The sequence below is a fragment of the Oncorhynchus keta genome, unplaced genomic scaffold, assembly GCF_023373465.1.
Source record: "Oncorhynchus keta strain PuntledgeMale-10-30-2019 unplaced genomic scaffold, Oket_V2 Un_contig_7953_pilon_pilon, whole genome shotgun sequence".
NCBI lineage: Eukaryota > Metazoa > Chordata > Actinopteri > Salmoniformes > Salmonidae > Oncorhynchus > Oncorhynchus keta.
This window is the reverse complement of record NW_026289776.1, coordinates 29,016-56,686: the sequence shown is the minus strand read 5'-3', so window position 1 is coordinate 56,686 and position 27,671 is coordinate 29,016. Positions and strand designations below refer to the sequence as shown.

At 39.9% G+C, this 27,671-nt stretch overlaps 1 protein-coding gene across 1 annotated transcript; it reads left to right on the top strand.

Moving 5' to 3' along the window:
* The first annotated feature begins 6,995 nt into the window (after positions 1-6,995).
* LOC127926615 (metastasis-associated in colon cancer protein 1-like) lies at positions 6,996-22,012 on the top strand. Its single transcript, XM_052512063.1, is given in 11 exon segments — positions 6,996-7,145; positions 8,556-8,681; positions 9,097-9,461; positions 9,464-11,149; positions 11,312-11,500; positions 11,797-16,791; positions 16,957-17,590; positions 18,647-18,710; positions 19,666-19,729; positions 19,852-19,915; positions 20,133-22,012. Coding segments are annotated over 6 exon segments (2,577 nt in total). The 5' UTR covers positions 6,996-7,138; the 3' UTR covers positions 12,001-16,791; positions 16,957-17,590; positions 18,647-18,710; positions 19,666-19,729; positions 19,852-19,915; positions 20,133-22,012.
* Positions 22,013-27,671: the final 5,659 nt, after the last annotated feature.

Sequence of the window (27,671 nt, the reverse complement as noted above, 5' to 3'; positions counted from 1 at the left end):
TGTTATTTTATGTCCAGAATAATATCTGGACCAAGACTTTAATTTGAATGAGTATTTAAATGTTTAATTGTATTAATATTAACAATCTCGACCCAGTGATCAAGTCAGATGAATCAACCTGACATGAATCTGATTTTCCTTACTTATTTTGTCCTCTACTTAATTGCGCATCTCATGAAAATGTCATTACTTTCATGACATGTTAGTGATCGTGCTACTTAAGATAAATGAACTCTCCTAACACCATGTTGTTGAGGAACTACAGTATGATCTGGTTTCGGCACTAAGATATACATGTACCTGATGTGTGCGTGTGTGTGCACAACCGTGTGCGTGTGTTTGAATAATGCACAGGTCATGGCGAGAATGCAAAGATGCTATCTAGAATGCATGAGATGCTATCTAGAAAAAACAGGTTTGTCTGAGTATTTGGAGAAGTGTATTGTTCAACATGTATGAACTCTGAACATACTGGCTTGTATAACCATTAATTCCAGATGGAATTACATAAACTACTACCTTAATGTTTAATCTAGAAAAAGGGTCCAGGCTAACTATGTTCTCAACAACTGTTGGTCCCACTCTAGACAAAATGTAACTGTTAAGGCTTAATTGAAGCCCATGGACAGTAGATGCTGTGTTCATATTGCATTCAAATGCAACATTTGGAAAAGCATAAGAAGTAAAGACCTTTTTATATCACAATGAATGTTTGCATATCAATTGTTTGTGAATCAGTATAGCTTAAAATATGAACATACTGTACTGTGAGAGTCAATTACTAGCCTACACATGTGTAGGCCTAACATAGCACACAGTAACTGAACTTTCTTCACATTAAATGAACCTCTATGGCTTTTGAAGCACCAGAAACCTGCATCCACCAGGTTCCCTGGAGGTAAACAGGCCCACTGATATAATCTACAGGTGTAGGATCTTAATTTGATCACTCTTTTGTTGCTCAGAATGTATGGCCTAAACGTTTAAATCCTTATTTTGCTGTGACAGTATAGGTAAAATTAAGATTCTACATCTGTACACACTTTTAACTTTTAACCAGGTGAGAGGGCTTAACCCCTTGCCACTGTCACGTCTTATCCCGCTCATGAGACTCACCTGGACTCCATCACCTTCCTGATTACCTTCCCTATATCTGTCACTCTCTTTGGTTCTTTCCCCAGACGTTATTGATTCTGATTTTGTTTAATGTCTACACTAATCGTATTTCATGTTTTGTTACGTTATTTATTAAATTCACTACCTGTACTTGCTTCCCGAATCTTAGCGTACACGTTACAGCCACGTGCAGGAGCAGTCAAGTTTGGACACATACTCATTCAGGTTTATTGACTGCGTGAATAAAGACTTCATGATTGAATTGCTGCAAAGAAACCAATACTAAAGTACACCAAATAGAAGAGACTTATCACATTTAAGCTATAACCCAGATGCAGACAGTTTTGAAGAAACAAAAGTTTATTCCTTAAACACGGGCAGGCAAATGACAGGGCAAGGCAGGCAAGGGTCAATAATACAGAGAGGGTGTAAGGGTCCAGAACACAAGGCAGTCTCAGGGTCAGGGCAGGCAGGGAAACAAACTGGCAACAGACAAACAGAGAACACAGGTATAAATACACAGGGGATAATGGGAAAGATGGGTGACACGTGGAGGAGGGTGGAGACAAACACCAAGACAGGTGAAACAGATCAGGGTGTGACAGTACCCCCTAGGGGCGCCCCCTGACGTCCTACCTGGGCGCATACCTGGTTGACCCAGGGTTCTGGCGTTGGAACTCAGAGATGAGACCCAGAAACAGGCGACAAAGGGCTGCGAGACATGGGTTTAACTCAAGATATATGAAAAGTAGGATGTATACAGAGGGTACCGGGCAACAGAAGACGAACAGCAGAGGCGCTAATGATCTTGGAGCATGGGAGAATGGTCTCGGATCCTGGGGGTGTAATCCGCGGAAATGGCGAAGAGGTCCGGGGCAAGTCAATAGAAAGATTGTGTCGCTGGAGCCAAAAGAATCCCAATACCACGGGAACCTGCAGAAACATAACTAGCAGGAATCGGAGCGTCTCGCTGTGGTTCCCTGACACTCGTAGGTTGATGGGGGTGGTATGGTGGGTGACCCGGCCTATGGAGCGCATGTCCAGCGCTCTAACATCCATGGGAATGTAGAGGGGCTGAGTGGTATGCCCAGCTTAGACGCCAGGGTAACATCCATAAAGTTATCATTGGCCCCCGAGTGGTCGCCCCACAGCAGGATGGTAGCGGGCTACTGACACAGCCCGCTACCAAAACCTGTGGACTCTCCTTCACTGCAGCCGACGTGAGTAAAACATTTAAACGTGTTAACCCTCACAAGGCTGCAGGCCCGGGCGGCATCCCCAGCCGAGTCCTCAGAGCATGCGCAGACCAGCTGGTTGGTGTGTTTACGGACATATTCAATCAATCCTTATCCCAGTCTGCTGTTCGCACATGCTTCAAGAGGGCCACCATTGTTCCTGTTATACACACAAGTGTAAAGGGATAAATAATATGTACATAAAGATATATGAATGAGTGATGGTACAGAACGGCATAGGCAAGATGCAGTAGATGGTATAGAGTACACTATATACATATGAGATGAGTAATGTAGGGTATATAAACATAAAGTGGCATAGTTTAAAGTGGCTAGTGATACATGTATTACATAAAGATGGCAATATGCAGTAGATGATATAGAGTACAGTATATACATATGAGATGAGTAATGTAAGGTATGTAAACATTATATTAAGTTGCATTGTTTAAAGTGGCTAGTGATACATTTTTTAAACATACATTTCCATAAATTTCCATTACTAAAGTGGCTGGAGTTGAGTCAGTATGTTGGCAGCAGCCACTCAATGTTAGTGGTGGCTGTTTAACAGTCTGATGGCCTTGAGATAGAAGCTGTTTTTCAGTCTCAGGATATGTGGTTTCCAATTTACATAGAGACAAACAGAGAACACAGGTATAAATACACAGGGATAATGGGAAAGATGGGCGACACAGATGAAACAGATCGGGGCATGACAAGACTTGCTTGGGCCAAGAAACATGAGCAATGGACATTAGTCTGGTGGAAATCTGTTCTTTGGTCTGATGAGTCCAAATTTGAGATTTTTGGGTCCAACTGCTGTGTCTTTGTGAGACGCAGAGTATGTGAATGGATGACATCGCATATGTGGTTCCGACTGTGAAGCATGGAGGAGGAGGTGTTGTGGTGTGGGGGGGCTTTGCTGGTGACACTGTCTGTGATTTATTTAGTATTCAAGGCACACTTAACCAGCATGGCTGCCACAGCATTCTGCAGCGATACTCCATCCCATCTGGATTGTGCTTAGTGGGACTATCATTTGTTTTTCAACAGGACAATGACCCAACACACCTCCAGGCTGTGTAAGGGCTATTTGACCAAGAAGAAGAGTGATGGAGTGATGCATCAGATGAAATGGTCTCCACAATCACCTGACTGCAACCCAATTGAGATGGTTTGGGATGAGTTGGACCGCAGAGTGAAGGAAAAGCAGACAACAAGTGCTCAGTATATGTGACACCTCCTTCAAGACTGTTGGAAAAACATTCCAGGTGAACTTGTTTGAGAGAATGCCAAGAGTGTGCAAAACTGTCATCAATGCAAAGGGTGCCAACTTTGAAGAATCTAAAATCTAAAATCTATTTTGATTTGTTTAACACCTTTTTGGTTACTACATGATTCCATATGTGTTATTTCATAGTTGTGATGCCTTCACTATTATTGTACAATGTAGAAAATAGTCCAAATAAAGAAAAGCTCTTGAAGGAGTAGGTGTATCCAAACCTTTGACTGGTACAGTACTTCTTTCCTTCCTAGCTGGTTTAGACATGTATTCATACATGTTGCTGGTCTGAAGTTCGCAGTTAGTGGCAGTTGTGAAGTAAAAAAATATATATAATAATTATAATCTCTTCTAGCCCATAGACTGCTTTCAGGGCAATGAATCGTCTAATGTTGTAATTTGGGTAAACTATCTTCATGCAATTCGAACATGCTGCTGCCCCAAAGTTAACTGTTAAAAAAATATTTGAAATGCTGAATACAGTCTCTTCTGGCTAATAGATGACTTCCAGTGGTTCTCAACCTTTTTTTACTGTACCACCAATTTAATTTAGCTCTGCTCGGAGTGCCCCTGAAGGATCCCCTCATGTGCTATTTACCAGTAGGCCTATGGTCTCATGAGTCTTCTCAAGTACCCTCTGTGTGTAGGTCAAGTACCCGTAGCGGTCCAAGTAGACCTGGTAGGGAACCACTGATGTAAGTAATGTTGTAATTTGGGTGAACTATCCCTTTAATACAAAGTGATTCACATATTGCTACTTTCCACAGAGACTCTAGCCCCATTTATACCTGGTTCTAACATGCGTCCCTTGTCTTGATCTTGTCCACATTCAGATTGTGGCCACATTTTTAGACAGGTGTAGATGATTAACAGATGCATTATGAACTGATCTTGATCAGATTTTATATGTGTGTAAACGGATAAGATTGGGACAAGATCAGGACAAAGGATGCATGTTTGTGGCAGTTATAAACGGGCCTTATGATGATGTCCATGTCTCATTTTTGAGTAGCAAGGCTCTATATGAGGGGAAAGATGTTTTCACTCAATGTACATTCAGTCAGTTATCTAGTAAATGTTTATCCTGACACAACAACACTTTAAGAGCACCACTAGAGAGCAGACTTTAGTCAACTTTCTCAACAGCGTAGTATCTAACCAGCATTGTGATGCAAGTTTGTTTAAGGATGACCAGTAGGAGGCATATCTAAGGTGAATGCACCAATTTGTAAGTCGCTCTGGATGACGTCTGCTAAATGACTTAAATGTAAATGTAAATGTAAATATCTGTCTCACTTCTTTCAAGTCATTGTCAGTAGAGTTGTCCTAAGCATCGACTACTACAGTACCAGTTTCAGGGGTATGATATGTACAATACTGAAATATTTGATCAATCATGTTTTATCAAAAAAGTTTTAATTTGAGGTTTGAGTACCAAAAGGGCATAACCTTAATCTGTAAGTGAAGTTTTATTTGCATTTTGCCTTTCACAATAATTGTATGTGTTACCCAGAGTTTTAAATAGGTGCTGTATGACCACCTTTTCCCCATAGAAAATGAACATTCATAATCTACTCAGGAGCGCTTAGTCGCATTCCTCCAACACCAGCTACTTTCAGAGACCAAGGTCAACACGACACCACACCGGCTCAGGCCACAATAATAGTGGTTCTGGCCACAATTCATCCACATCAACTTTTCATTGATTTTGGACATTGGGTTTGGATATTGAGTTTGCATATTGGGTTTGGATATTGAGTTTGCATATTGGGTTTGGATATTGAGTTTAGACAAGATATATGAGTGCAAACTCAACACCACAAACATATGGTGTGCTTTTTTTTAATATAGTTTTTAAAAATATTTGTATTTCATCTTTATTTAACCAGGTAGGCAAGTTGAGAACAAGTTCTCATTTTCAATTGCGACCTGGCCAAGATAAAGCAAAGCAGTTCGACACATACAACGACACAGAGTTACACATGGAGTAAAACAAACATACAGTCAATAATACAGTAGAAACAAGTCTATATACGATGTGAGCAAATGAGGTGAGAAGGGAGGTAAAGGCAAAAAAAAGGCCATGGTGGCAAAGTAAATACAATATAGCAAGTAAAACACTGGAATGGTAGATTTGCAGTGGAAGAATGTGCAAAGTAGAAATAAAAAATTTGGGGTGCAAAGGAGCAAAATAAATAAATAAATAAATAAATAAAATGCAATAAATACAGTAGGGAAAGAGGTAGTTGTTTGGGCTAAATTATAGGTGGGCTATGTACAGGTGCAGTAATCTGTGAGCTGCTCTGACAGCTGATGCTTAAAGCTAGTGAGGGAGATAAGTGTTTCCAGTTTCAGAGATTTTTGTAGTTCGTTCCAGTCATTGGCAGCAGAGAACTGGACGGAGAGGCGACCAAAGAAAGAATTGGTTTTGGGGGTGACCAGAGAGATATACCTGCTGGAGCGCGTGCTACAGGTGGGTGATGCTATGGTGACCAGCGAGCTGAGATAAGGGGAGACTTTACCTAGCAGGGTCTTGTAGATGACATGGAGCCAGTGGGTTTGGCGACGAGTATGAAGCGAGGGCCAGCCGACGAGAGCGTACAGGTCGCAATGATGGGTAGTATAAGGGGCTTTGGGGAGAAAACAGATGGCACTGTGATAGACTGCATCCAATTTGTTGAGTAAAGTATTGGAGGCTATTTTGTAAATGACATCGCCGAAGTCGATGTCATACAAGGGTATGTTTGGCAGCATGAGTGAAGGATGCTTTGTTGCGAAATAGGAAGCCGATTCTAGATTTAACTAAGAATCTCAAATCTCAAAAATATTTTGATTTGTTTAACACTTTTTTGGTTACTACATGATTCCATATGTGTTATTTCATAGTTTTGATGTCTTCACTATTAATCTAAAATGTAGAAAATAGTAAAAAATAAAGAAAAACCCTTGAGTGAGTAGGTATGTCCAAACACATACACTAAATGCACTCATTGAGTAACACAATATATAACTTCTAATCAAAACTCTTTGTTTAAAGCAATTAGTAAATAGCTTATACATGTGTTATTATGACCCATTATTTATAATAGCTTAAATGAATATGCATGATGAGCCAATTTTGTAATTGAACTGTCTGCCCTTCACATAATTGCATCCGCGGGAGAAAAAAAAAGTATCTCTACCGTAATGACAGAACACTGAACCGACCTAGTTTCTGCTGCAGTTTCAGGTGTTGCAACACTCTTTGCGTAAATACAGGATTGCATTACGGATATTGTAGTTTTATAATAAAGTTAAACCAGCTCATTTGAAGAGTAGCCTTATTGTTTTGAACTACTAGTCCCGGAATGCTTGTAGTTTCAAAGCAAACAGAAGTCGAGAGTTGTGGCGTGAAGGTGTAAAGATATGATTTGGTTAGTGTCTAAATAAGGCTATGGCGGAAACCTTATTACCATGGATCAAAAGTGAGATTCCCCGACATCTCTGATACACAGTTTGGCGAGACATGGTAAGTAAGTATTGTTATAATATTTCTGCTCTTCTTACCGACGCTGGAAATTGTAGGCAAGTGTACAAATCTAGTAGCTGAACGGAATCATAACATTTGTATGAACATAGTACAGGTAGGTCTATCTTTTGTTTGAAAGTTTGACATCGACGCTATATATTTATTTATTTATGTATTATTATATATATATTTCATCTTACAGAACTACATAGCCACTGGTTTACCGTAGTTGAAGCGCACAAGCGAGCGTTTGTAATACACCTGTTGACTGCGGAAACAGTATTTTTGTAAATCTGGCATAGACAGAGGAGCAGCATTTATACATGTGAAAAAACAACTATTACAGTAGTCATACTGTATGTAGCCAAATGTTGATGATGGTTTTGTCGATGACGATGGTTTATTCACAGCTAGCTCTGTCTCTATATATTTTCTCAACTATACGGCAGACTATCCAACAGGTGCGCCTGAACAAGGCTTCTGTATTTCGAGATAACGCGAAGGTGAAATTCGACAGGAGGGTTGGCTACCCCCCCCCCCACCCACACACACACACACACACACACACACACACACACACACACACACACACACACACACACACACACACACACACACACACACACACACAACCCACCCACCCACACATTAAAGAATCGGCTTTGCGGAATAACTGATTGTTGAATCCCAGACAAGAGCAACCTGTTTGTGTGCACTCGTGTACAAACCAAATTAATTATTACTGACTCACTGCGACAGCAACATAGGGTATACATGAATGATAAGAAGTATCCCTTTACCCAAACAAATTACAGCCTGAATGAATTCATGTTTTATTCTCTGTAAAATAGGTTACCTCAAACTAATCTCACAGGTAGCCCCAGGTAAAGAATCTCAGGTGTGAACCAGTGTGGAGGAAAATGACTAACAATGGCATAGGGCTGGGCAATCGGGCCCAAAAATATGAATTTGAGATATCGGCCAGCCCTACTACGGCACCACAAAACAATTTTAGGTAAAGGAAAGAAACTAGACCTATCTAGATATGTTGTTTCTCTGTGTTTTCATAGGCTTTTTTTTAGATTCCGCTGTAGGCTACTTTATCCTTATTCTTAAACTATCGTGTTTGTAGCCACGTTTTATAGAATAAACAGCCAGGGTAGAAAACATTGGCCAATATATTTTAGCGACCTTAACTCGACACCTAGCGACCTTGTCAAGTGGTTCGGACCTCTTGGCATAACGGTTAATGTCTTGGCTTCACAGCCGCTGGACCCGAATTCGAGCCGGCAACCCTCCGAATTCTGAAAAATATTATATAGGTTATACTGTGTACTCTATATTATTATGCCAACGGATTGCAATTTGAGGTGTAGTAATTGTGTATGTAACTTATGAATCTTAATGTTTACAGATGTAAAGATGGCAGCTGTCAGAGCAAAGTCATTTCGTCGCCAAGGAAGTCTCATTAGGAGCAAATCTGAGGGGACGTTGATTGATCTAGAGGACACTGGAACGCTGAACATCAACAATTTAAATGGTAGCCTACTCTAACGTTTATGAAATATATTGTCTTTGAACTAGATGTCATTAATAGTTTTCCAAAAATCGGGTAACTTTCCCAGGTTTTCCGGAGATTCCAGTTGGAAGATTCACAGAATCAGGAGAGAATAAGCAGGAAATCCAGAAACGGGATTTTTGGGAAGCCTGGTAGTCTTGGGAAAGTTACTAGATGTTTGCAACCCTGGTTATGAAACAGTTTCAAATAGAGGATTGCATTATGTGTTTTGTACAGTAGCTCCTTTGAGTGGTACCCTCGTTTAAAATAATGCCTCTTTAAAGAGCAACAACCAGTATTGAAGCCCATTCTGTGTGATTTTACCATGCTCTCATATGTATGTTTTATATTAGTACGTAAGGCTTTGATTTGACACAGATATTTTGTATTTTCACAGGGAGTAGTTACATAATAAATCAAGTGACAAAACATTCAGAGTGGCCTGTGTTGCAGCCGGAGGTCAAACATGGAAGGCAAACCACAAATCCATTCTGGAACAAACTGTCTATATCCAATCCGTTTTTGGATGACATTTTACACACAAACAATGACAAAACATTAAGCAACGCTGATCTATCAGTACAGAAAGATGAACCTTCGACTCTGTTTGACAGTGAGAACTTTGACGCCAGTAGCACATCTTCGGACGAAACAAACTTTGCCCATTTTGCGGATACGAAGCAAAAGAGCATAAGACAATCAGGGAGATGGAGGAGTGCCTCGGATATTCTCGGCGACCAGGAGAGAAAGGAACCGAAAGGGAAAACGGCCTCAAATTGTCAGCAGGCCCATTTCTGAATGCAGATTTCGAGTGGTTGAAAAATGACCGGGAGGCTTACAAAATGGCCTGGTTGAGTCACAGGCAGCTAACGAGGTCATGTCTTGACCTAGGCCTGATGAGTCAGAGTCCTGGATGGGCCCAGACCCAAGCCACCGACTCTCAGATAGTCTGCAAGATAGGTCACAGCGGAGGGTCACTACAGTTACCAGACTCTGATATTACCGCCCATATCCCAGAGGGCCATGTTCCTGCTGGGGAGGTTCAGGAGGTTGCACTGAAAGCCATCCTGGAGCCCCCTCACAGGCTGAATAACAACTACATGACAACCGTGAGTCCGCTCCTGGAGGTGAGTCTCAGCAACACGAGCGGAAAGGAATCCATCACACTGGAAATGAAAATGGTCGCGGAGGTCAAGAAGGATCCGATAAGTCAGGTCATGACCACATTTGTGGGACTAGTGTCCAACAAGAGAGAGGGACCTTATCAGAAAGTCAAGGACTGTTACATTTACAAGAACATCATGCAGATGAATCTTCAAGACTTAAAGTCTAATTTCTATGTTATTGTAGCCGCAGAGGCCTCGGTTATCCAGCCCCCTGCTACATCCGTTTGGGATTACCTGGATCGTCAAGTCACCGTCGCCGTTTATGGCCCAAAGTATATCCATCCATCTTTCAAAGTGGTCGTGGTCGTTTCTTGCCACGATAACGTTCCACCGAGGCTTCCGTTCTCAGATATCCACAGGGGCAACAGAAACTTGCCCCCCCTGGTGCTACAGCTCTGGGAGAAGCACCAGTTTAGCCCAGAGAGACTGAATGACCTACACATTGTGACTTCCATCATAGCGTCAAAGTTCGAAGTCAAAGCCCAGGATAAAAGGAAAGAAGTGAAACAAGGGCTACTCAAACTGGGTAAAGTCATTCACCTGCCTCTTGAGCTGGCCAAGATGGGCAATGGGGAGATGGATTCCTTTAAACTATGCCTCCAGGTGAGGGATTCAAACAGTGTCACAGTAGCAGAGTTCCAGGTGTCTTCCCCTGCAGCGGCACCTATTCGCTCTGAAAAGCGAGATCCCATGCGAAACAAAATGTGTCAATCGCTATCTATACCGGAGGAATCCGTCCCAGAGTTCCCCAAATTCTGGACCAGACCTGTGAAGGTGCAGTGTTACGGGGTGGCACTGAAGTCAGTGCTCCGTCAACCGCGAGTGGAGTACCTCCTGGAGTACTTCAAGGGTGACACCGTGGCTCTCCTCTCCAGAGAGACCGTGAGGTCGGTGGGCCAGTCCAAAGTCAAGGAGTGGTACATCGGCTTCCTCCGAGGCAGGACCGGCCTGGTCCATTGCAAGAACGTCAAGCTCATCACCCGAGACCAAGTGATCGACTTCAACAGCACTGACTTCACCACCGAGACCCTCTTGGACAACATGGCACTGCCGTTCAAGAAGCTCACCTACATCTACTCAGACATCCAGACACTGGTGACTGAACACATCCTCAGCTGGAGGGGCTTCGCTGATGCCCTGGGCTACTCGAGCTTGTTGCTGGACACAATCACACGGAGACATGCTGAAACAGAGGCTGAGAAGGTGGCCTGCGTGCTGGAGAAACTGAAGGAGGACTGCCACACTGAGAACAGCAAGAAGAAGTTCCAGCACAAGCTCATGATCGTAAGTGTAGAAAGGACGGGGCATGTTTGATAGTATTCCGGTTTAGAGAAGAATCTTCAAACCAGCTTGACCTTTGTTTTGAATGACCTTTTCTCTTTTCCAATTGCGCTTCATTTGTTGAATTCCAAGTAAGTGTTTTGTATGTTGCTTTTTCCATCCTAGGGTTTGTTGAAGATGGACTCTCAGGCTCTAGTGGCTCATCTGATCCAGAACACAGTCATCCTGTCCACAGCGGTTGAGCTGGGTATCAGGTGGAGGGAGCTCGCTGAGAGGCTGGGGAAACTCTCCAGTGCTCAGATCGCTGCTTACGAGGCACCACACCGGGGGAAGAGTGGAGAAGTTAGCGCCGTGGTTAGTTAATTTGACTTTTATTTGTTCTATTTAGGAAAATGTGTTGTTCTTAGGAGATCATCCCTTCATGATCTCATTGGATCAATAGACAACGATTAGGGAGGCTGTACCAATACTTTTATTTGTATAGTCCATTATAGATGGGCTGTAGATTTATTTTCACTGCCTTCATTGTACCATTTACACCCTCCTGTATCCTGTGCATATGACGAATAAATTCTGATTTGATAGTTAGTTGATAGTTCGACAATCTATCAACTGAACTGAACTTGTGGATCCTCCTCTCTCTATTGTAGTCTATGTGGAAACCTGCCTATGACTTCCTGTACTCATGGAGCCAGCTGTACGGAGAGGGCTACCAGGACATGATCCAGGACCTCCACCTGGCCCTGGACAAGATGAAGAGCCCAATCACCAGACAGTGGAGGCAGCTGACCGGGGCGCTAATCGCAGTCAACTGTCTGGAGATCCTCAGGGTCTCAGCCTTCCCCAAACCATAGAACCCCACTGAGGAGAAGAATGAGCACGCTGGAGAGCTCAAATGGGTAACAACTGTAGAACTGAGGCCACAGAGGCCCTTCGATCAAGCTTACTGCAGTTCCCACTATCTTTGAATACGGAGGTCCTTGTTACGATGCAGAGGGGGAGGCGAAGATGAAGTCAATGTTTGTTCTTGTTCTTTCTTGTATTGTGCCGTGTCTTTGCCCACTTTGTCAGAGTTTCTTCTTCGAGTTCAGTTCATGTCGTAAACATAATTATAGCTATATTTAATTATTCATTGTGGCTAGACACTTAAACTATATTGCTAGATTTTGTTCATACAAAGCCAGAACCAGTGTACGAACATAAATCTCAGCCATATTAACCATATGTATCTTTACATGAGTTTCATAAAGGCTTCGTTTTGATAATTTGTCTAACAGATATCTGCTTCCTTTGACATAATTTCTTAAGACAAAACAGCAGAAACTATATTGAGGTCTGTTACTTTTGGGTTTTTCTGTTAGACACTATGTGATAGCGCTTGTTATTGATTTGACATTAATAGTAAGGCAACATACAGTAGAGTTAGCACTTCCAGTTGTCACACGGTTTTATACCTTTTATATTTTATGTTACAATGTTACATGAAATACCCCTGGTTTTTCATTACATTTTACATGTATTTACGTTTATTTTAGCTGTATTTACGCTAATTCTGGTTAAGGTTGGAAGGGATTACATTTGTTTTATCTGCCAGATCCAATCCTCAGTATTTAGATTGCTATTTTTTAACAGTGTCTTAAGCCCATACACTCAAACCTTTTTCAGTGCATTTAGTTTTGTCTACTTGAAAATAGCATATTATGTTAAAATATATTTTAAATATGTAATATAATGTAAAACAACCTTGTGATTTTTCTGAAATATAATATTTCACAATGTTGATTTATAACTGAAATGGTGACCTGGTGTGTATGAAGTATGAATTAATATCACTTACATTTTGACAGATAAGTAATATATGACTATTTAAATGAATTGTCAACTACAGTAGTTAATTGAGAAGAAGATCAATTATTTATGTTCTAGTTCATCACCAGGTTGTGAATCACATGTTTTGTAAGAGTAGCAGGGATAGTGAGCAGTAAGGGTCTGTGTCTTGCATTGTGGGTAGTGTAATAATGTGACAAGATACTACGAGTAGTGTCATGCGGTTCACTTTGGTCTCGAACATGTCACATCCGTTCAGTTAAAGATAAATGAGAATATTTCGTTTTCGTTAGGGACTTGCATTGACCCTAATACTGAAGTCTGTTCATAGAGGGGGATGATTGAAACGACTTGATTTACCATGGCAATAACACTTTAATTACAAAGGCCTAGATCACGTTCTCTGTATAGACAGATTGTATCCACAGAGGAAACCCTTCAGTTAAAAGACCTGAAGCTGAAATTCATCTGAAACGCCCAATCCTAACTCCCCAATTTATAAGCAATAAATCCTGTCCTTGAACCCTATATATAATTGAATCCTGTCCTTGAACCCTATATATTATTGAATCCTGTCCTTGAACCCTATATATTATTGAATCCTGTCCTTGAACCCTATATATTATTGAATCCTGTCCTTGAACCCTATATATTATTGAATCCTGTCCTTGAACCCTATATATGATTGAATCTTGTCCTAGAATTTTTCTGGCTGTGTGTTTTCTGTTGACTTACTCTTGTTGACCTTTTTAGTTTGACTTTCTCTCCTCTGTTTATTTAAGCTGGTTTCAACTGAGAGTTGCATTGTATGGTCTTTAGTCTTTATCTGTTGGCGTTGGCAACGGGGAAGCTCAGGATGTCTATCCTGTTTCTGTTCTGTATTACAGGTGAATGTTGTGACTGCATACATTCTGGCTTAAAATATAAGAACAAATAAATATACAGTATACCATAAAAGTGAGTACACCCCTCACATTTTTGTAAATATGAGTATATATTTTCATGTGACAACACTGAAGAAATGACACTTTGCTACAATGTAAAGTAGTGAGTGTACAGCTTGTATAACCGTGTAAATTTGGGGTCCTCAACACATAGCCATTAATGTCTAAACCACTGGCAACAAAAGTGAGTACACCCCTAAGTGAAAATTTTGTGTGGCCACCATCATTTTCCAGCACTATCTTAACCCTCTTGGGCATGGAGTTCACCAGAGCTTCACAGATTGCCACTGGAGTCCTCTTCCACTCCTCCATGACGACATCACAGAGCTGGTGGATGTTAAGAGACCTTGCACTCCTCCAACTTCCGTTTGAGGATGTCCCGCAGATGCTCAATAGGGTTTAGGTCTGGAGACATGCTTGGCCAGTCCATCACCTTTACCCTCAGCTTCTTTAGCAAGGCAGTGGTCGTCTTGGGAGGTGTGTTTGGAGTCGTTATCATGTTGGAATACTGCCCTGCGGCCCAGTCTCCGAAAGGAGGGGATCATGCTCTGCTTCAGTATGTCACAGTACATGTTGACATTCATGGTTCCCTCAATGAACTGTAGCTCCCCAGTGCCGGCAGCACTCATGCAGTCCCAGACCATGACACTCCCACCACCAGGCAAGAAACACTTGTCTTTGTACTCCTCACCTGGTTGCCGCCATACATGCTTGACACCATCTGAACCAAATAGGTTTATCTTGGTCTCATTAGACCACAGGACATGGTTCCACTAATCAATGTCCTTAGTCTGCTTGTCTTCAGCAAACTGTTTGCGGGGTTTCTTGTGCATCATCTTTAGAATAGGCTTCCTTCTGGGATGACAGCCATGCAGACCAATTTGATGCAGTGTACGGCGTATGGTCTGAGCACTGACAGGCTGACCCCCCCCCCCTTCAACCTCTGCAGCAATGCTGGCAGCACTCATACCATACGTTTATTTCCCAAAGACAACCTCTGGATATGACGCTGAGCACGTGCACTCAACTTCTTTGGTCGACCATGACGAGGCCTGTTCTGAGTGGAACCTGTCCAGTTAAGCCGCTGTATGGTCTTGGCCACCGTGCTGCTGCTCAGTTTCAGGGTCTTGGCAATCGTCTTATAGCTCAGGCCATCTTTATGTAGAGCAACAATTATTTTTTTCAGATCCTCAGAGAGTTCTTTGCCATGAGGTGCCATGTTGAACTTCCAGTGACCAGTCAGTATGAGGGAGTGTGAGAGCGATGACACCAAATTTAACACACCTGCTCCTCATTCACACCTGAGACCTTGTAACACTAATGAGTCACATGACACCGGGGAGGGAAAATGGCTAATTGGGTCCAATTTTGACATTTTCACTTAGGGGTGTACTCACTTTTGTTGCCAGCGGTTTAGACATTAATGGCTGTGCGTTGAGTTGTTTTGAGGGGACAGCAAATTTACACTGTTATACAGGCTGTACACTCACTACTTTACATTGTAGCAAAGTGTCATTTCTTCAGTGTTGTCACATGAAAAGATATACTCAAATATTTACAAAAATGTGAGGGGTGTACTCACTTTTGTGATATACTGTATAATATACTGTATGTACCTCCTTCCTGCTACATTTACAGTCCTAAAGCAATATGTTCTGTATAGTTTTAAACAATGGCTGTTACATTATAAGTGAAATATCTTGTCATTGAAGTGATTTCTAGTTCATCTGTTGTTGACACCAGAGAGACAATAGTCTTATTCAATATCCTGGTAATATTCCATCCAGATAGTGGACCAGTGACATGTTACTGGACCAGCATCAAGTGTAGATTAATTATAGAGCTGTGACACTTCATTTATACATGGGAAGACTACATCTCACTGGGCAAAACATCAAGTGATTGATGGATAAAACTCTGCGATTAATTGGGCGATCTAATTTCTCCCGCACTGAAATGGAAGTCCGGGCCGATCCCAGATCAGGCTGAGCAAGTCAAAACTTTGCCATGCGAGGGCGGAGGCACAAAGGGAGCTGTAAAACACCAGAGTGGAGAATACACTGAAGTCAATAGCCCGCACTGACTGAAACTTTAGATTGATTTATAAAGGGATTCTGTGACTCTGACCGACGCTTGAATGTGCACTTTAAAAGGCGGGCAATAGCTGAGATCCTATATGACATTTCAAGCACTATGGGACGCTTTCCCAGACACAGATTAGGTCTAGTAATGGACTAACAATACATCTCAACAGAGAATCTCCATTGAAAGTTATTTTTTGTCCAGGACTATATAGGCTTAATCAGTGTCTGGGAAAAAGGCCCTACGTGGTGCTAAATGTACAGTAACAGTCAACACCAACCCCTCATTCTGCAATGAGGAAACAAGAAATTGTTACTATGTATTTTCATATACACGTAAAAAGAGGGATGGATATCACTCCTCCAGCTTGCAGGGGCAGTATTCTTTCCTTCTCTGCCAGACTGGTCAGCAGCATGAGAGACAGAGTTCATGTGTTGTCATGTGTTGCTGCCATGCTGTGTTGTTGTCTTAGGTCTCTCTTTATGTAGTGTTGTGGTGTCTTAGGTCTCTCTTTATGAAATATTGTGGTGTCTTAGGTCTCTCTTGATGTAGTGTTGTGGTGTCTTAGGTCTCTCTGTATGAAGTGTTGTGGTGTCTTCGGTCTCTCTTTATGAAATATTGTGGTGTCTTAGGTCTCTCTTGGTGTAGTGTTGTGGTGTCTTAGGTCTCTCTTTATGAAGTGTTGTGGTGTCTTCGGTCTCTCTTTATGAAATATTGTGGTGTCTTAGGTCTCTCTTGGTGTAGTGTTGTGGTGTCTTAGGTCTCTCTTTATGTAGTGTTGTGGTGTCTTAGGTCTCTCTTTATGTAATGTTGTGGTGTCTTAGGTCTCTCTTTATGTGTAAGTGTTGTGGTGTCTTAGGTCTCTCTTTATGAAATGTTGTGGTGTCTTAGGTCTCTCTTTATGTAGTGTTGTGGTGTCTTAGGTCTCTCTCTTTATGTAGTGTTGTGGTGTCTTAGGTCTCTCTTTATGTAGTGTTGTGGTGTCTTAGGTCTCTCTTTATGTAGTGTTGTGGTGTCTTAGGTCTCTCTTTATGTAGTGTTGTGGTGTCTTAGGTCTCTCTTTATGAAGTGTTGTGGTGTCTTAGGTCTCTCTTTATGAAGTGTTGTGGTGTCTTAGGTCTCTCTTTATGTAGTGTTGTGGTGTCTTAGGTCTCTCTTTATGAAGTGTTGTGGTGTCTTAGGTCTCTTTATGTAGTGTTGTGGTGTCTTAGGTCTCTCTTTATGTAGTGTTGTGGTGTCTTAGGTCTCTCTTTATGAAGTGTTGTGGTGTCTTAGGTCTCTTTATGTAGTGTTGTGGTGTCTTAGGTCTCTCTTTATGAAGTGTTGTGGTGTCTTAGGTCTCTTTATGTAGTGTTGTGGTGTCTTAGGTCTCTCTTTATGTAGTGTTGTGGTGTCTTAGGTCTCTCTTTATGAAATGTTGTGGTGTCTTAGGTCTCTCTTTATGTAGTGTTGTGGTGTCTTAGGTCTCTCTTTATGAAGTTTTGTGCTGTCTTAGGTCTCTCTTTATGAAGATTTGTGGTGTCTTAGGTCTCTCTTTATGAAATGTTGTTGTGTCTTAGGTCTCTCTTTATGAAGTGTTGTGGTGTCTTAGGTCTCTCTTTATGAAGTGTTGTGGTGTCTTAGGTCTCTCTTTATTAAGTGTTGTCTTAGTCTTTATGTAGTGTCTTAGGTCTCTCTTTATGAAGTGTTGTGGTGTCTTAGGTCTCTCTTTATGAATGTTGTGGTGTCTTAGGTCTCTCTTTATGTTGTTGTGTCTTAGGTCTCTCTTTATGAAGTGTTGTGGTGTCTTAGGTCTCTCTTTATGAGTGTTGTGGTGTCTTAGGTCTCTCTTTATGTAGTGTTGTGGTGTCTTAGGTCTCTCTTTATGTAGTGTTGTGGTGTCTTTCTCTTTATGTAGTGTTGTGGTGTCTTAGGTCTTAGGTCTCTCTTTATGAAGTGTTGTGGTGTCTTAGGTCTCTCTTTATGAAGTGTTGTTGTGGTGTCTTAGGTCTCTCTTTATGAAGGTCTCTTTATGTAGTGTTGTGGTGTCTTAGGTCTCTCTTTATGTAGTGTTGTGGTGTCTTAGGTCTCTCTTATGTATGTAGTGTTGTGGTGTCTTAGGTCTCTCTTTATGTAGTGTAGTGTTGTGTGTCTTAGGTCTCTTTTATGTTGTGGTGTCTTAGGTCTCTCTTTATTAAGTGTTGTGGTGTCTTAGGTCTCTCTTTATGTAGTGTTGTGGTGTCTTAGGTCTCTTTATGTAGTGTTGTGGTGTCTTAGGTCTCTCTTTATGTAGTGTTGTGGTGTCTTAGGTCTTTTATGTAGTGTTGTGGTGTCTTAGGTCTCTCTTTGTAGTGTTGTGGTGTCTTAGGTCTCTCTTTATGTAGTGTTGTGGTGTCTTAGGTCTCTTTGTTGTGGTGTCTTATCTCTCTTTATGTAGTGTTGTGGTGTCTTAGGTCTCTCTTTATGTAGTGTTGTGTGTGTCTTAGGTCTCTCTTTATGAAGTGTTGTGGTGTCTTAGGTCTCTCTTTATGTAGTGTTGTGGTCTGTCTTAGGTCTTAGGTCTCTTTATGTAGTGTTGTGGTGTCTTAGGTCTCTCTTTATGAAGTCTCTCTTTATTAAGTGTTGTGGTGTCTTAGGTCTCTTTTTATGTAGTGTTGTGGTGTCTTAGGTCTCTCTTTATGTAGTGTTGTGGTGTCTTAGGTCTCTCTTTATGTAGTGTTGTGGTGTCTTAGGTCTCTCTTTATGTAGTGTTGTGGTGTCTTAGGTCTCTTTATGTAGTGTTGTGGTGTCTTAGGTCTCTTTTATGTAGTGTTGTGGTGTCTTAGGTCTCTTTATGTAGTGTTGTGGTGTCTTAGGTCTCTCTTTATGTAGTGTTGTGGTGTCTTAGGTCTCTTTTATGAAGTGTTGTGGTGTCTTAGGTCTCTCTTTTATGTTGTTGTGGTGTCTTAGTCTTTTATGTAGTGTTGTGGTGTCTTAGGTCTCTTTTATGTAGTGTTGTGGTGTCTTAGTGTCTTAGGTCTCTCTTTTATGAAGTGTTGTGGTGTCTTAGTCTCTTTATGTAGTGTTGTGGTGTCTTAGGTCTCTTTTATGAAATGTTGTGGTGTCTTAGGTCTCTCTTTATGAAGTGTTGTGGTGTCTTAGGTCTTAGGTCTCTCTTTATGAAGTGTTGTGGTGTCTTAGGTCTCTTTTATGGTGTTGTGGTGTCTTAGGTCTCTTTTATGAAGTGTTGTGGTGTCTTAGGTCTCTCTTTATGAAGTGTTGTGGTGTCTTAGGTCTCTCTTTATGTAGTGTTGTGGTGTCTTAGGTCTCTCTTTATGAAGTGTTGTGGTGTCTTAGGTCTCTTTATGTAGTGTTGTGGTGTCTTAGTCTTAGGTCTCTTTTATGAAGTGTTGTGGTGTCTTAGGTTTTTATGTAGTGTTGTGTGTCTTAGGTCTCTTTTGAATGAATGTAGTGTTGTGGTGTCTTAGGTCTCTCTTTATGAAGTGTTGTGGTGTCTTAGGTCTCTCTTTATTAAGTGTTGTGGTGTCTTAGGTCTCTTTATGAAGTGTTGTGGTGTCTTAGGTCTCTCTTTATGAAGTGTTGTGGTGTCTTAGGTCTCTTTTATGTAGTGTTGTGGTGTCTTAGGTCTCTCTTTATGAGTTTTGTGGTGTCTTAGGTCTCTCTTTATGTAGTGTTGTTGTGTCTTAGGTCTCTCTTTATTAAGTGTTGTGGTGTCTTAGGTCTCTCTTTATGAAGTTTTGTGGTGTCTTAGGTCTCTCTTTATGAAGTGTTGTGTGTCTTAGGTCTTTTATGGTGTTGTGGTGTCTTAGGTCTCTCTTTATTAAGTTTTGTGGTGTCTTAGGTCTCTCTTTATGTAGTGTTGTGGTGTCTTAGGTCTCTCTTTATGAAGTGTTGTGGTGTCTTAGGTCTCTTTTTATGAAATGTTGTGGTGTCTTAGGTCTCTCTTTATGAAGTTTTGTGGTGTCTTAGGTCTCTTTTATGAAATGTTGTGGTGTCTTAGGTCTCTCTTTATGAAGTGTTGTGGTGTCTTAGGTCTCTTTATGTCTTGTGGTGTCTTAGGTCTCTCTTTATGATGTAGTGTTGTGGTGTCTTAGGTCTCTCTTTATGATGTTGTTGTCTTAGGTCTCTCTTTATTAAGTGTTGTGGTGTCTTAGGTCTCTCTTTATGAAGTGTTGTGGTGTCTTAGGTCTCTCTTTATGAAGTTTTGTGCTGTCTTAGGTCTCTCTTTATGAAGTTTTGTGGTGTCTTAGGTCTCTCTTTATGAAATGTTGTTGTGTCTTAGGTCTCTCTTTATGAAGTGTTGTGGTGTCTTAGGTCTCTCTTTATGAAGTTTTGTGCTGTCTTAGGTCTCTCTTTATGAAGTTTTGTGGTGTCTTAGGTCTCTCTTTATGAAGTGTTGTGGTGTCTTAGGTCTCTCTTTATGATGTTTTGTGCTGTCTTAGGTCTCTCTTTATGAAGTTTTGTGGTGTCTTAGGTCTCTCTTTATGAAATGTTGTTGTGTCTTAGGTCTCTCTTTATGAAATGTTGTTGTGTCTCTTGTTGTGATGTGTGTTTTGTACTACAGTTTTATTTTTTATTCCAGCGCCAGTCCCAGTAGAAAGCCTTTTGTCTCTTGGTAGGCCAGCATTGTAAATCAGAATTTGTTCTTAACAGACTTGCCTAGTTTTAAATAAAAGTTCATAAAAAAATAATAAAACCAATCCCAGCGTTCAGATCAATTAGGTGGCCATTCAATGTGACGTAACCCAACACAAAGAAGTCCTGTTTTCCGGGTGAGGTTAAAGCACGGGTGAGCAGGCAGTAACACAAGGAGGACACCAAATCCAGTCCAGTTATCTGGCTCGTGTCCGACTGTTTCCTAGGAGAAGAGAGGAGGAACATAGAGGAGACATTTAGTGTTTATTCCTCACTATTAACATTAAAACATTTTCATCATAGGCAGAGCTAGAACCACAGTGTGTGGTTGAACATAGATACTAATCTGCCATCCTGAGCTTCCAAAGTCATGACAGTTCTCTGATGTGACAGGCTAGAGAGACTACTGTCAGTCTGGATTTCCACCACAGGCCAGGATGTCTGCCTATTTAGTCATTGACAGGTCCACACTTCCTGGGACAATTCCTCTGATTCACTTCCTTGCTTCAATAAAGAAACAGGTTGCTCAATGTATTACAAAAAAAACAAACAGATTAATCTGTTTAAATAATCAGTTTCCTTTTCAATCAGTTTCCTTCAATCACCAGTCACCACCATAGACAGGAGATCTGCTTCATAGGAAACACTTTCATCATGTCTCATTTGAACGTGTACAAATGAATGCCACGTTACACCATAATCTTCTGTCATTCAGGAAGTTCAAACAGAATTGATTGACTCAACCCTTCATCTAACGGTCTGGGCCTTTAGAGTAACACCATGTAGGTTATTGTTGTACAGTAATAGTTACTTTGTGGTTTCCTTTCACTAGACATGTTGAAGCCAGGCAGGTAGTGTTGCCTGTACCTGGTGAGCTGTTCTCCAAGATGGCGCTGGCTCTGACTTTCTTTACTCATTACTGGGAGCAGTGTGATGATGGAGGTAATGGCTGTAACATGCACTCACCTCTCTGGGACGGCACAGATCGTCACGTGTGAGATGTCAACATGCCTGGCTATCACTCTCTTAGTATCATACAGGAAGAGACAGTGAAATATTGTCTATATATTTAGGTCTGAGCTTACATGATGGAATATAGTTTCAGTGGCAGGGTTTTCTTCATTTAAAGTAAACAGGAAGGAAGAGACGGACACAGATTCCCTTTGTGAAGATGAAACAACACACCTGACATGTTTCATACTACCAGGTGTCAGGTTACAGCGTGTGAACCTGTTCTACATTTAAATGATGTCATGTCTCAAGCTCAAGAAATGTGTGAAACATGTCTGTCACGTTCTGTTTTTTAACCGTGCTCATCTGTAACGCAACTTCCTGCACATGTTGAGAGTAGGTTAGAGTTAATGGTCGATTACAGAGTTAATTAAAATATTGTAATGTACCGAGTCGACTCCTAAATCTGTGACAGATTGTCGGTGCCTGTTGAATAAGACACACAGCTAATCCCCATGACCCTGTTTTGATGTTGGCATTACTGTAAATCACTGTCATTCTACTCATTGACGTCACATGATCAACCACATCAGACAGTGTCTCCTCTGCTCGGCCAGTTAAAGATGACGGCCATTTCCAAACACACAGGATGCGTCCCAAATGGCACCCTATTCCCTATATAGTGCACTAATACTGACCAGGGCCCATAGTAGGGCACTATGTATTGAATAGGGTGCCGTTTAGGATTTAGAAGGGACCCACTGTATTAATAGTACAGATAAATATATACATATTTTAAATGTTACAACTGTAGCTTGTATTTTTGAATACTGATTCTTTTTCAGGAACAAGAATTTGACTAAAGGATGCATCCTCTTCCACATACAACAACATACAACAACATACAACACTCATACATACATAATACAACACTCATACAACAACATACAACACTCATACAACAACATACAACAACATACAACAACATACAACAACATACAACAACATACAACACTCATACAACAACATACAACAACATACAACACTCATACAACAACATACAACAACATACAACAACATACAACAACATACAACACTCATACATCAACATACAACAACATACAACAACATACAACACTCATACATACATAATACAACAACATACAACAACATACAACACTCATACATACATAATACAACAACATACAACACTTATACATCATACAATAACATACAACAACATACAACACTCATACATACATCATACAACAACATACAACACTATACATCATACAATAACATACAACAACATACAACACTCATACATACATAATACAACAACATACAACAACATACAACAACATATAACAACATACAACACTCATACATACATAATACAACAACATACAACAACATACAACACTCATACATACATAATACAACAACATACAACAACATACAACACTCATACATACATAATACAACAACATACAACAACATACAACACTCATACATACATACATCATACAACAACATACAACACTTATACATCATACAATAACATACAACAACATACAACACTCATACATACATAATACAACAACATACAACAACATACAACACTCATACATACATAATACAACAACATACAACAACATACAACACTCATACATACATCATACAACAACATACAACACTTATACATCATACAATAACATACAACAACATACAACACTCATACATACATAATACAACAACATACAACAACATACAACACTCATACATACATAATACAACAACATACAACAACATACAACACTCATACATACATAATACAACAACATACAACAACATACAACACTCATACATACATCATACAACAACATACAACACTTATACATCATACAATAACATACAACAACATACAACACTCATACATACATAATACAACAACATACAACAACATACAACACTCATACATACATCATACAACAACATACAACACTTATACATCATACAATAACATACAACAACATACAACACTCATACATACATAATACAACAACATACAACAACATACAACAACATACAACAACATACAACACTCATACATACATAATACAACAACATACAACAACATACAACAACATACAACAACATACAACACTCATACATACATAATACAACAACATACAACAACATACAACACTCATACATACATAATACAACAACATACAACAACATACAACACTCATACATACATAATACAACAACATACAACACTTATACATCATACAATAACATACAACAACATACAACACTCATACATACATAATACAACAACATACAACACTCATACATACATCATACAACAACATACAACACTTATACATCATACAATAACATACAACAACATACAACACTCATACATAATACAACAACATACAACAACATACAACACTCATACATACATAATACAACAACATACAACAACATACAACACTCATACATACATCATACAACAACATACAACACTTATACATCATACAATAACATACAACAACATACAACACTCATACATACATAATACAACAACATACAACAACATACAACAACATACAACAACATTCAACAACATACAACACTCATACATACATAATACAACAACATACAACAACATACAACAACATACATAATACAACAACATACAACACTTATACATCATACAATAACATACAACAACATACAACACTCATACATACATAATACAACAACATACAACAACATACAACACTCATACATACATCATACAACAACATACAACACTTATACATCATACAATAACATACAACAACATACAACACTCATACAACATCATACAACAACATACAACACTTATACATCATACAATAACATACAACAACATACAACACTCATACATACATAATACAACAACATACAACAACATACAACAACATACAACAACATACAACAACATACAACACTCATACATACATAATACAACAACATACAACACTCATACATACATAATACAACAACATACAACAACATACAACACTCATACATACATAATACAACAACATACAACAACATACAACACTCATACATACATAATACAACAACATACAACAACATACAACACTCATACATACATAATACAACAACATACAACACTTATACATCATACAATAACATACAACAACATACAACACTCATACATACATAATACAACAACATACAACACTCATACATACATCATACAACAACATACAACACTTATACATCATACAATAACATACAACAACATACAACACTCATACATAATACAACAACATACAACACTCATACATACATAATACAACAACATACAACAACATACAACACTCATACATACATCATACAACAACATACAACACTTATACATCATACAATAACATACAACAACATACAACACTCATACATACATAATACAACAACATACAACAACATACAACAACATACAACACTCATACATACATCATACAACAACATACAACACTTATACATCATACAATAACATACAACAACATACAACACTCATACATACATAATACAACAACATACAACAACATACAACACTCATACATACATAATACAACAACATACAACAACATACAACACTCATACATACATCATACAACAACATACAACACTTATACATCATACAATAACATACAACAACATACAACACTCATACATACAACAACATACAACAACATACAACAACATACAACACTCATACATACAACATACAACAACATACAACAACATACAACAACATACAACACTCATACATACATAATACAACAATCATACAACAACATACAACACTCATACAACAACATACAACAACATACAACAACATACAACACTCATACAACAACATACAACAACATACAACACTCATACAACAACATACAACACTCATACAACACTCATACAACAACATACAACACTCATACAACAACATACAACAACATACAACACTCATACATACATAATACAACACTCATACAACAACATACAACACTTATACATCATACAATAACATACAACATACAACACTCATACAACACTAACATCAACATCATTAACATAAACTGTATCTTGTCAAGTGTAAAAAGTAATGCTGCTTGACAACTTCTTTCTCCTGGTGTCTTCCTTGCATCGACAGTAGAGCAAGAACAGAACAACACACACAGAAACACACAAAACAGGTTGTCTGAGACTGTCAGCACCAAAAACATGGACTGTCTGTGTGAACTGAACACGAGCACTGTCTGGAATGTATCTGTTGCCTGCCTGCTTATTGTTAACAAGCCAAGGGAGGATTCAACCGAGAGACTTCACCCATAGCAGCGAAACCAGAGGAGCAAAACCTCAAAATGCCCCCAGGCAAAACCAACCTGCAGAAAGAATGGACCAGCACTCTGCCTTTTCAGATTCAGTGAAGCAGTGCATTTTGAGATTAATGAGATATGAGTACTTTTGTTGAGGGAGCCTTTTATACTGTAGCCTTCCCATTCACTGTCACACTCTGTCCCAAATGGCACCCTTTTCCATTTATAGTGCCCCTATGGGTCATGGTCAAAAGAAGTGTTCAATTTGGAATGCACACACTGAACATGGAGTGTTATCTCATTCAGAGAGTAGTGTTATCTCACTCAGAGAGTAGTGTTATCTCACTCAGAGAGTAGTGTTATCTCACCCAGAGAGTAGTGTTATCTCACTCAGAGAGTAGTGTTATCTCACTCAGAGAGTAGTGTTATCTCATTCAGAGAGTAGTGTTATCTCACTCAGAGAGTAGTGTTATCTCATTCAGAGAGTAGTGTTATCTCACTCAGAGAGTAGTGTTATCTCACTCAGAGAGTAGTGTTATCTCACCCAGAGAGTAGTGTTATCTCACTCAGAGAGTAGTGTTATCCCATTCAGAGAGTAGTGTTATCCCATTCAGAGAGTAGTGTTATCCCATCAGAGAGTAGTGTTATCTCACACAGAGAGTAGTGTTATCTCATTCAGAGAGTAGTGTTATCTCACTCAGAGAGTAGTGTTATCTCACTCAGAGAGTAGTGTTATCTCACCCAGAGAGTAGTGTTATCTCACTCAGAGAGTAGTGTTATCTCACTCAGAGAGTAGTGTTATCCCATTCAGAGAGTAGTGTTATCTCATTCAGAGAGTAGTGTTATCTCATTCAGAGAGTAGTGTTATCTCATTCAGAGAGTAGTGTTATCTCACTCAGAGAGTAGTGTTATCCCATTCAGAGAGTAGTGTTATCCCATTCAGTGTTATCCCATTCAGAGAGTAGTGTTATCCCATTCAGAGAGTAGTGTTATCTCACTCAGAGAGTAGTGTTATCTCACTCAGAGAGTAGTGTTATCTCACTCAGAGAGTAGTGTTATCTCACTCAGAGAGTAGTGTTATCCCATTCAGAGAGTAGTGTTATCCCATTCAGAGAGTAGTGTTATCCCATTCAGAGAGTAGTGTTATCTCATTCAGAGAGTAGTGTTATCCCATTCAGAGAGTAGTGTTATCCCATTCAGAGAGTAGTGTTATCCCATTCAGAGAGTAGTGTTATCCCATTCAGAGAGTAGTGTTATCTCATTCAGAGAGTAGTGTTATCCCATTCAGAGAGTAGTGTTATCCCATTCAGAGAGTAGTGTTATCCCATTCAGAGAGTAGTGTTAAATGCACACACTGATCATGGAGTGTTATCTCATTCAGAGAGTAGTGTTATCCCATTCAGAGAGTAGTGTTATCTCACTCAGAGAGTAGTGTTATCTCACTCAGAGAGTATTGTTATCCCATTCAGAGAGTAGTGTTATCCCATTCAGAGAGTATTGTTATCCCATTCAGTTAGTGTTATCCCATTCAGAGAGTAGTGTTATCCCATTCAGAGAGTAGTGTTAAATGCACACACTGATCATGGAGTGTTATCTCATTCAGAGAGTAGGTTTGTAGGGTTTAGCAGTGTGAACATCAATGTCTGCCTCTGTAGAGGGAAGTGTTCATGTTATATCGTGGCAGGTGCTAAAAATAGCCAGCCTCTT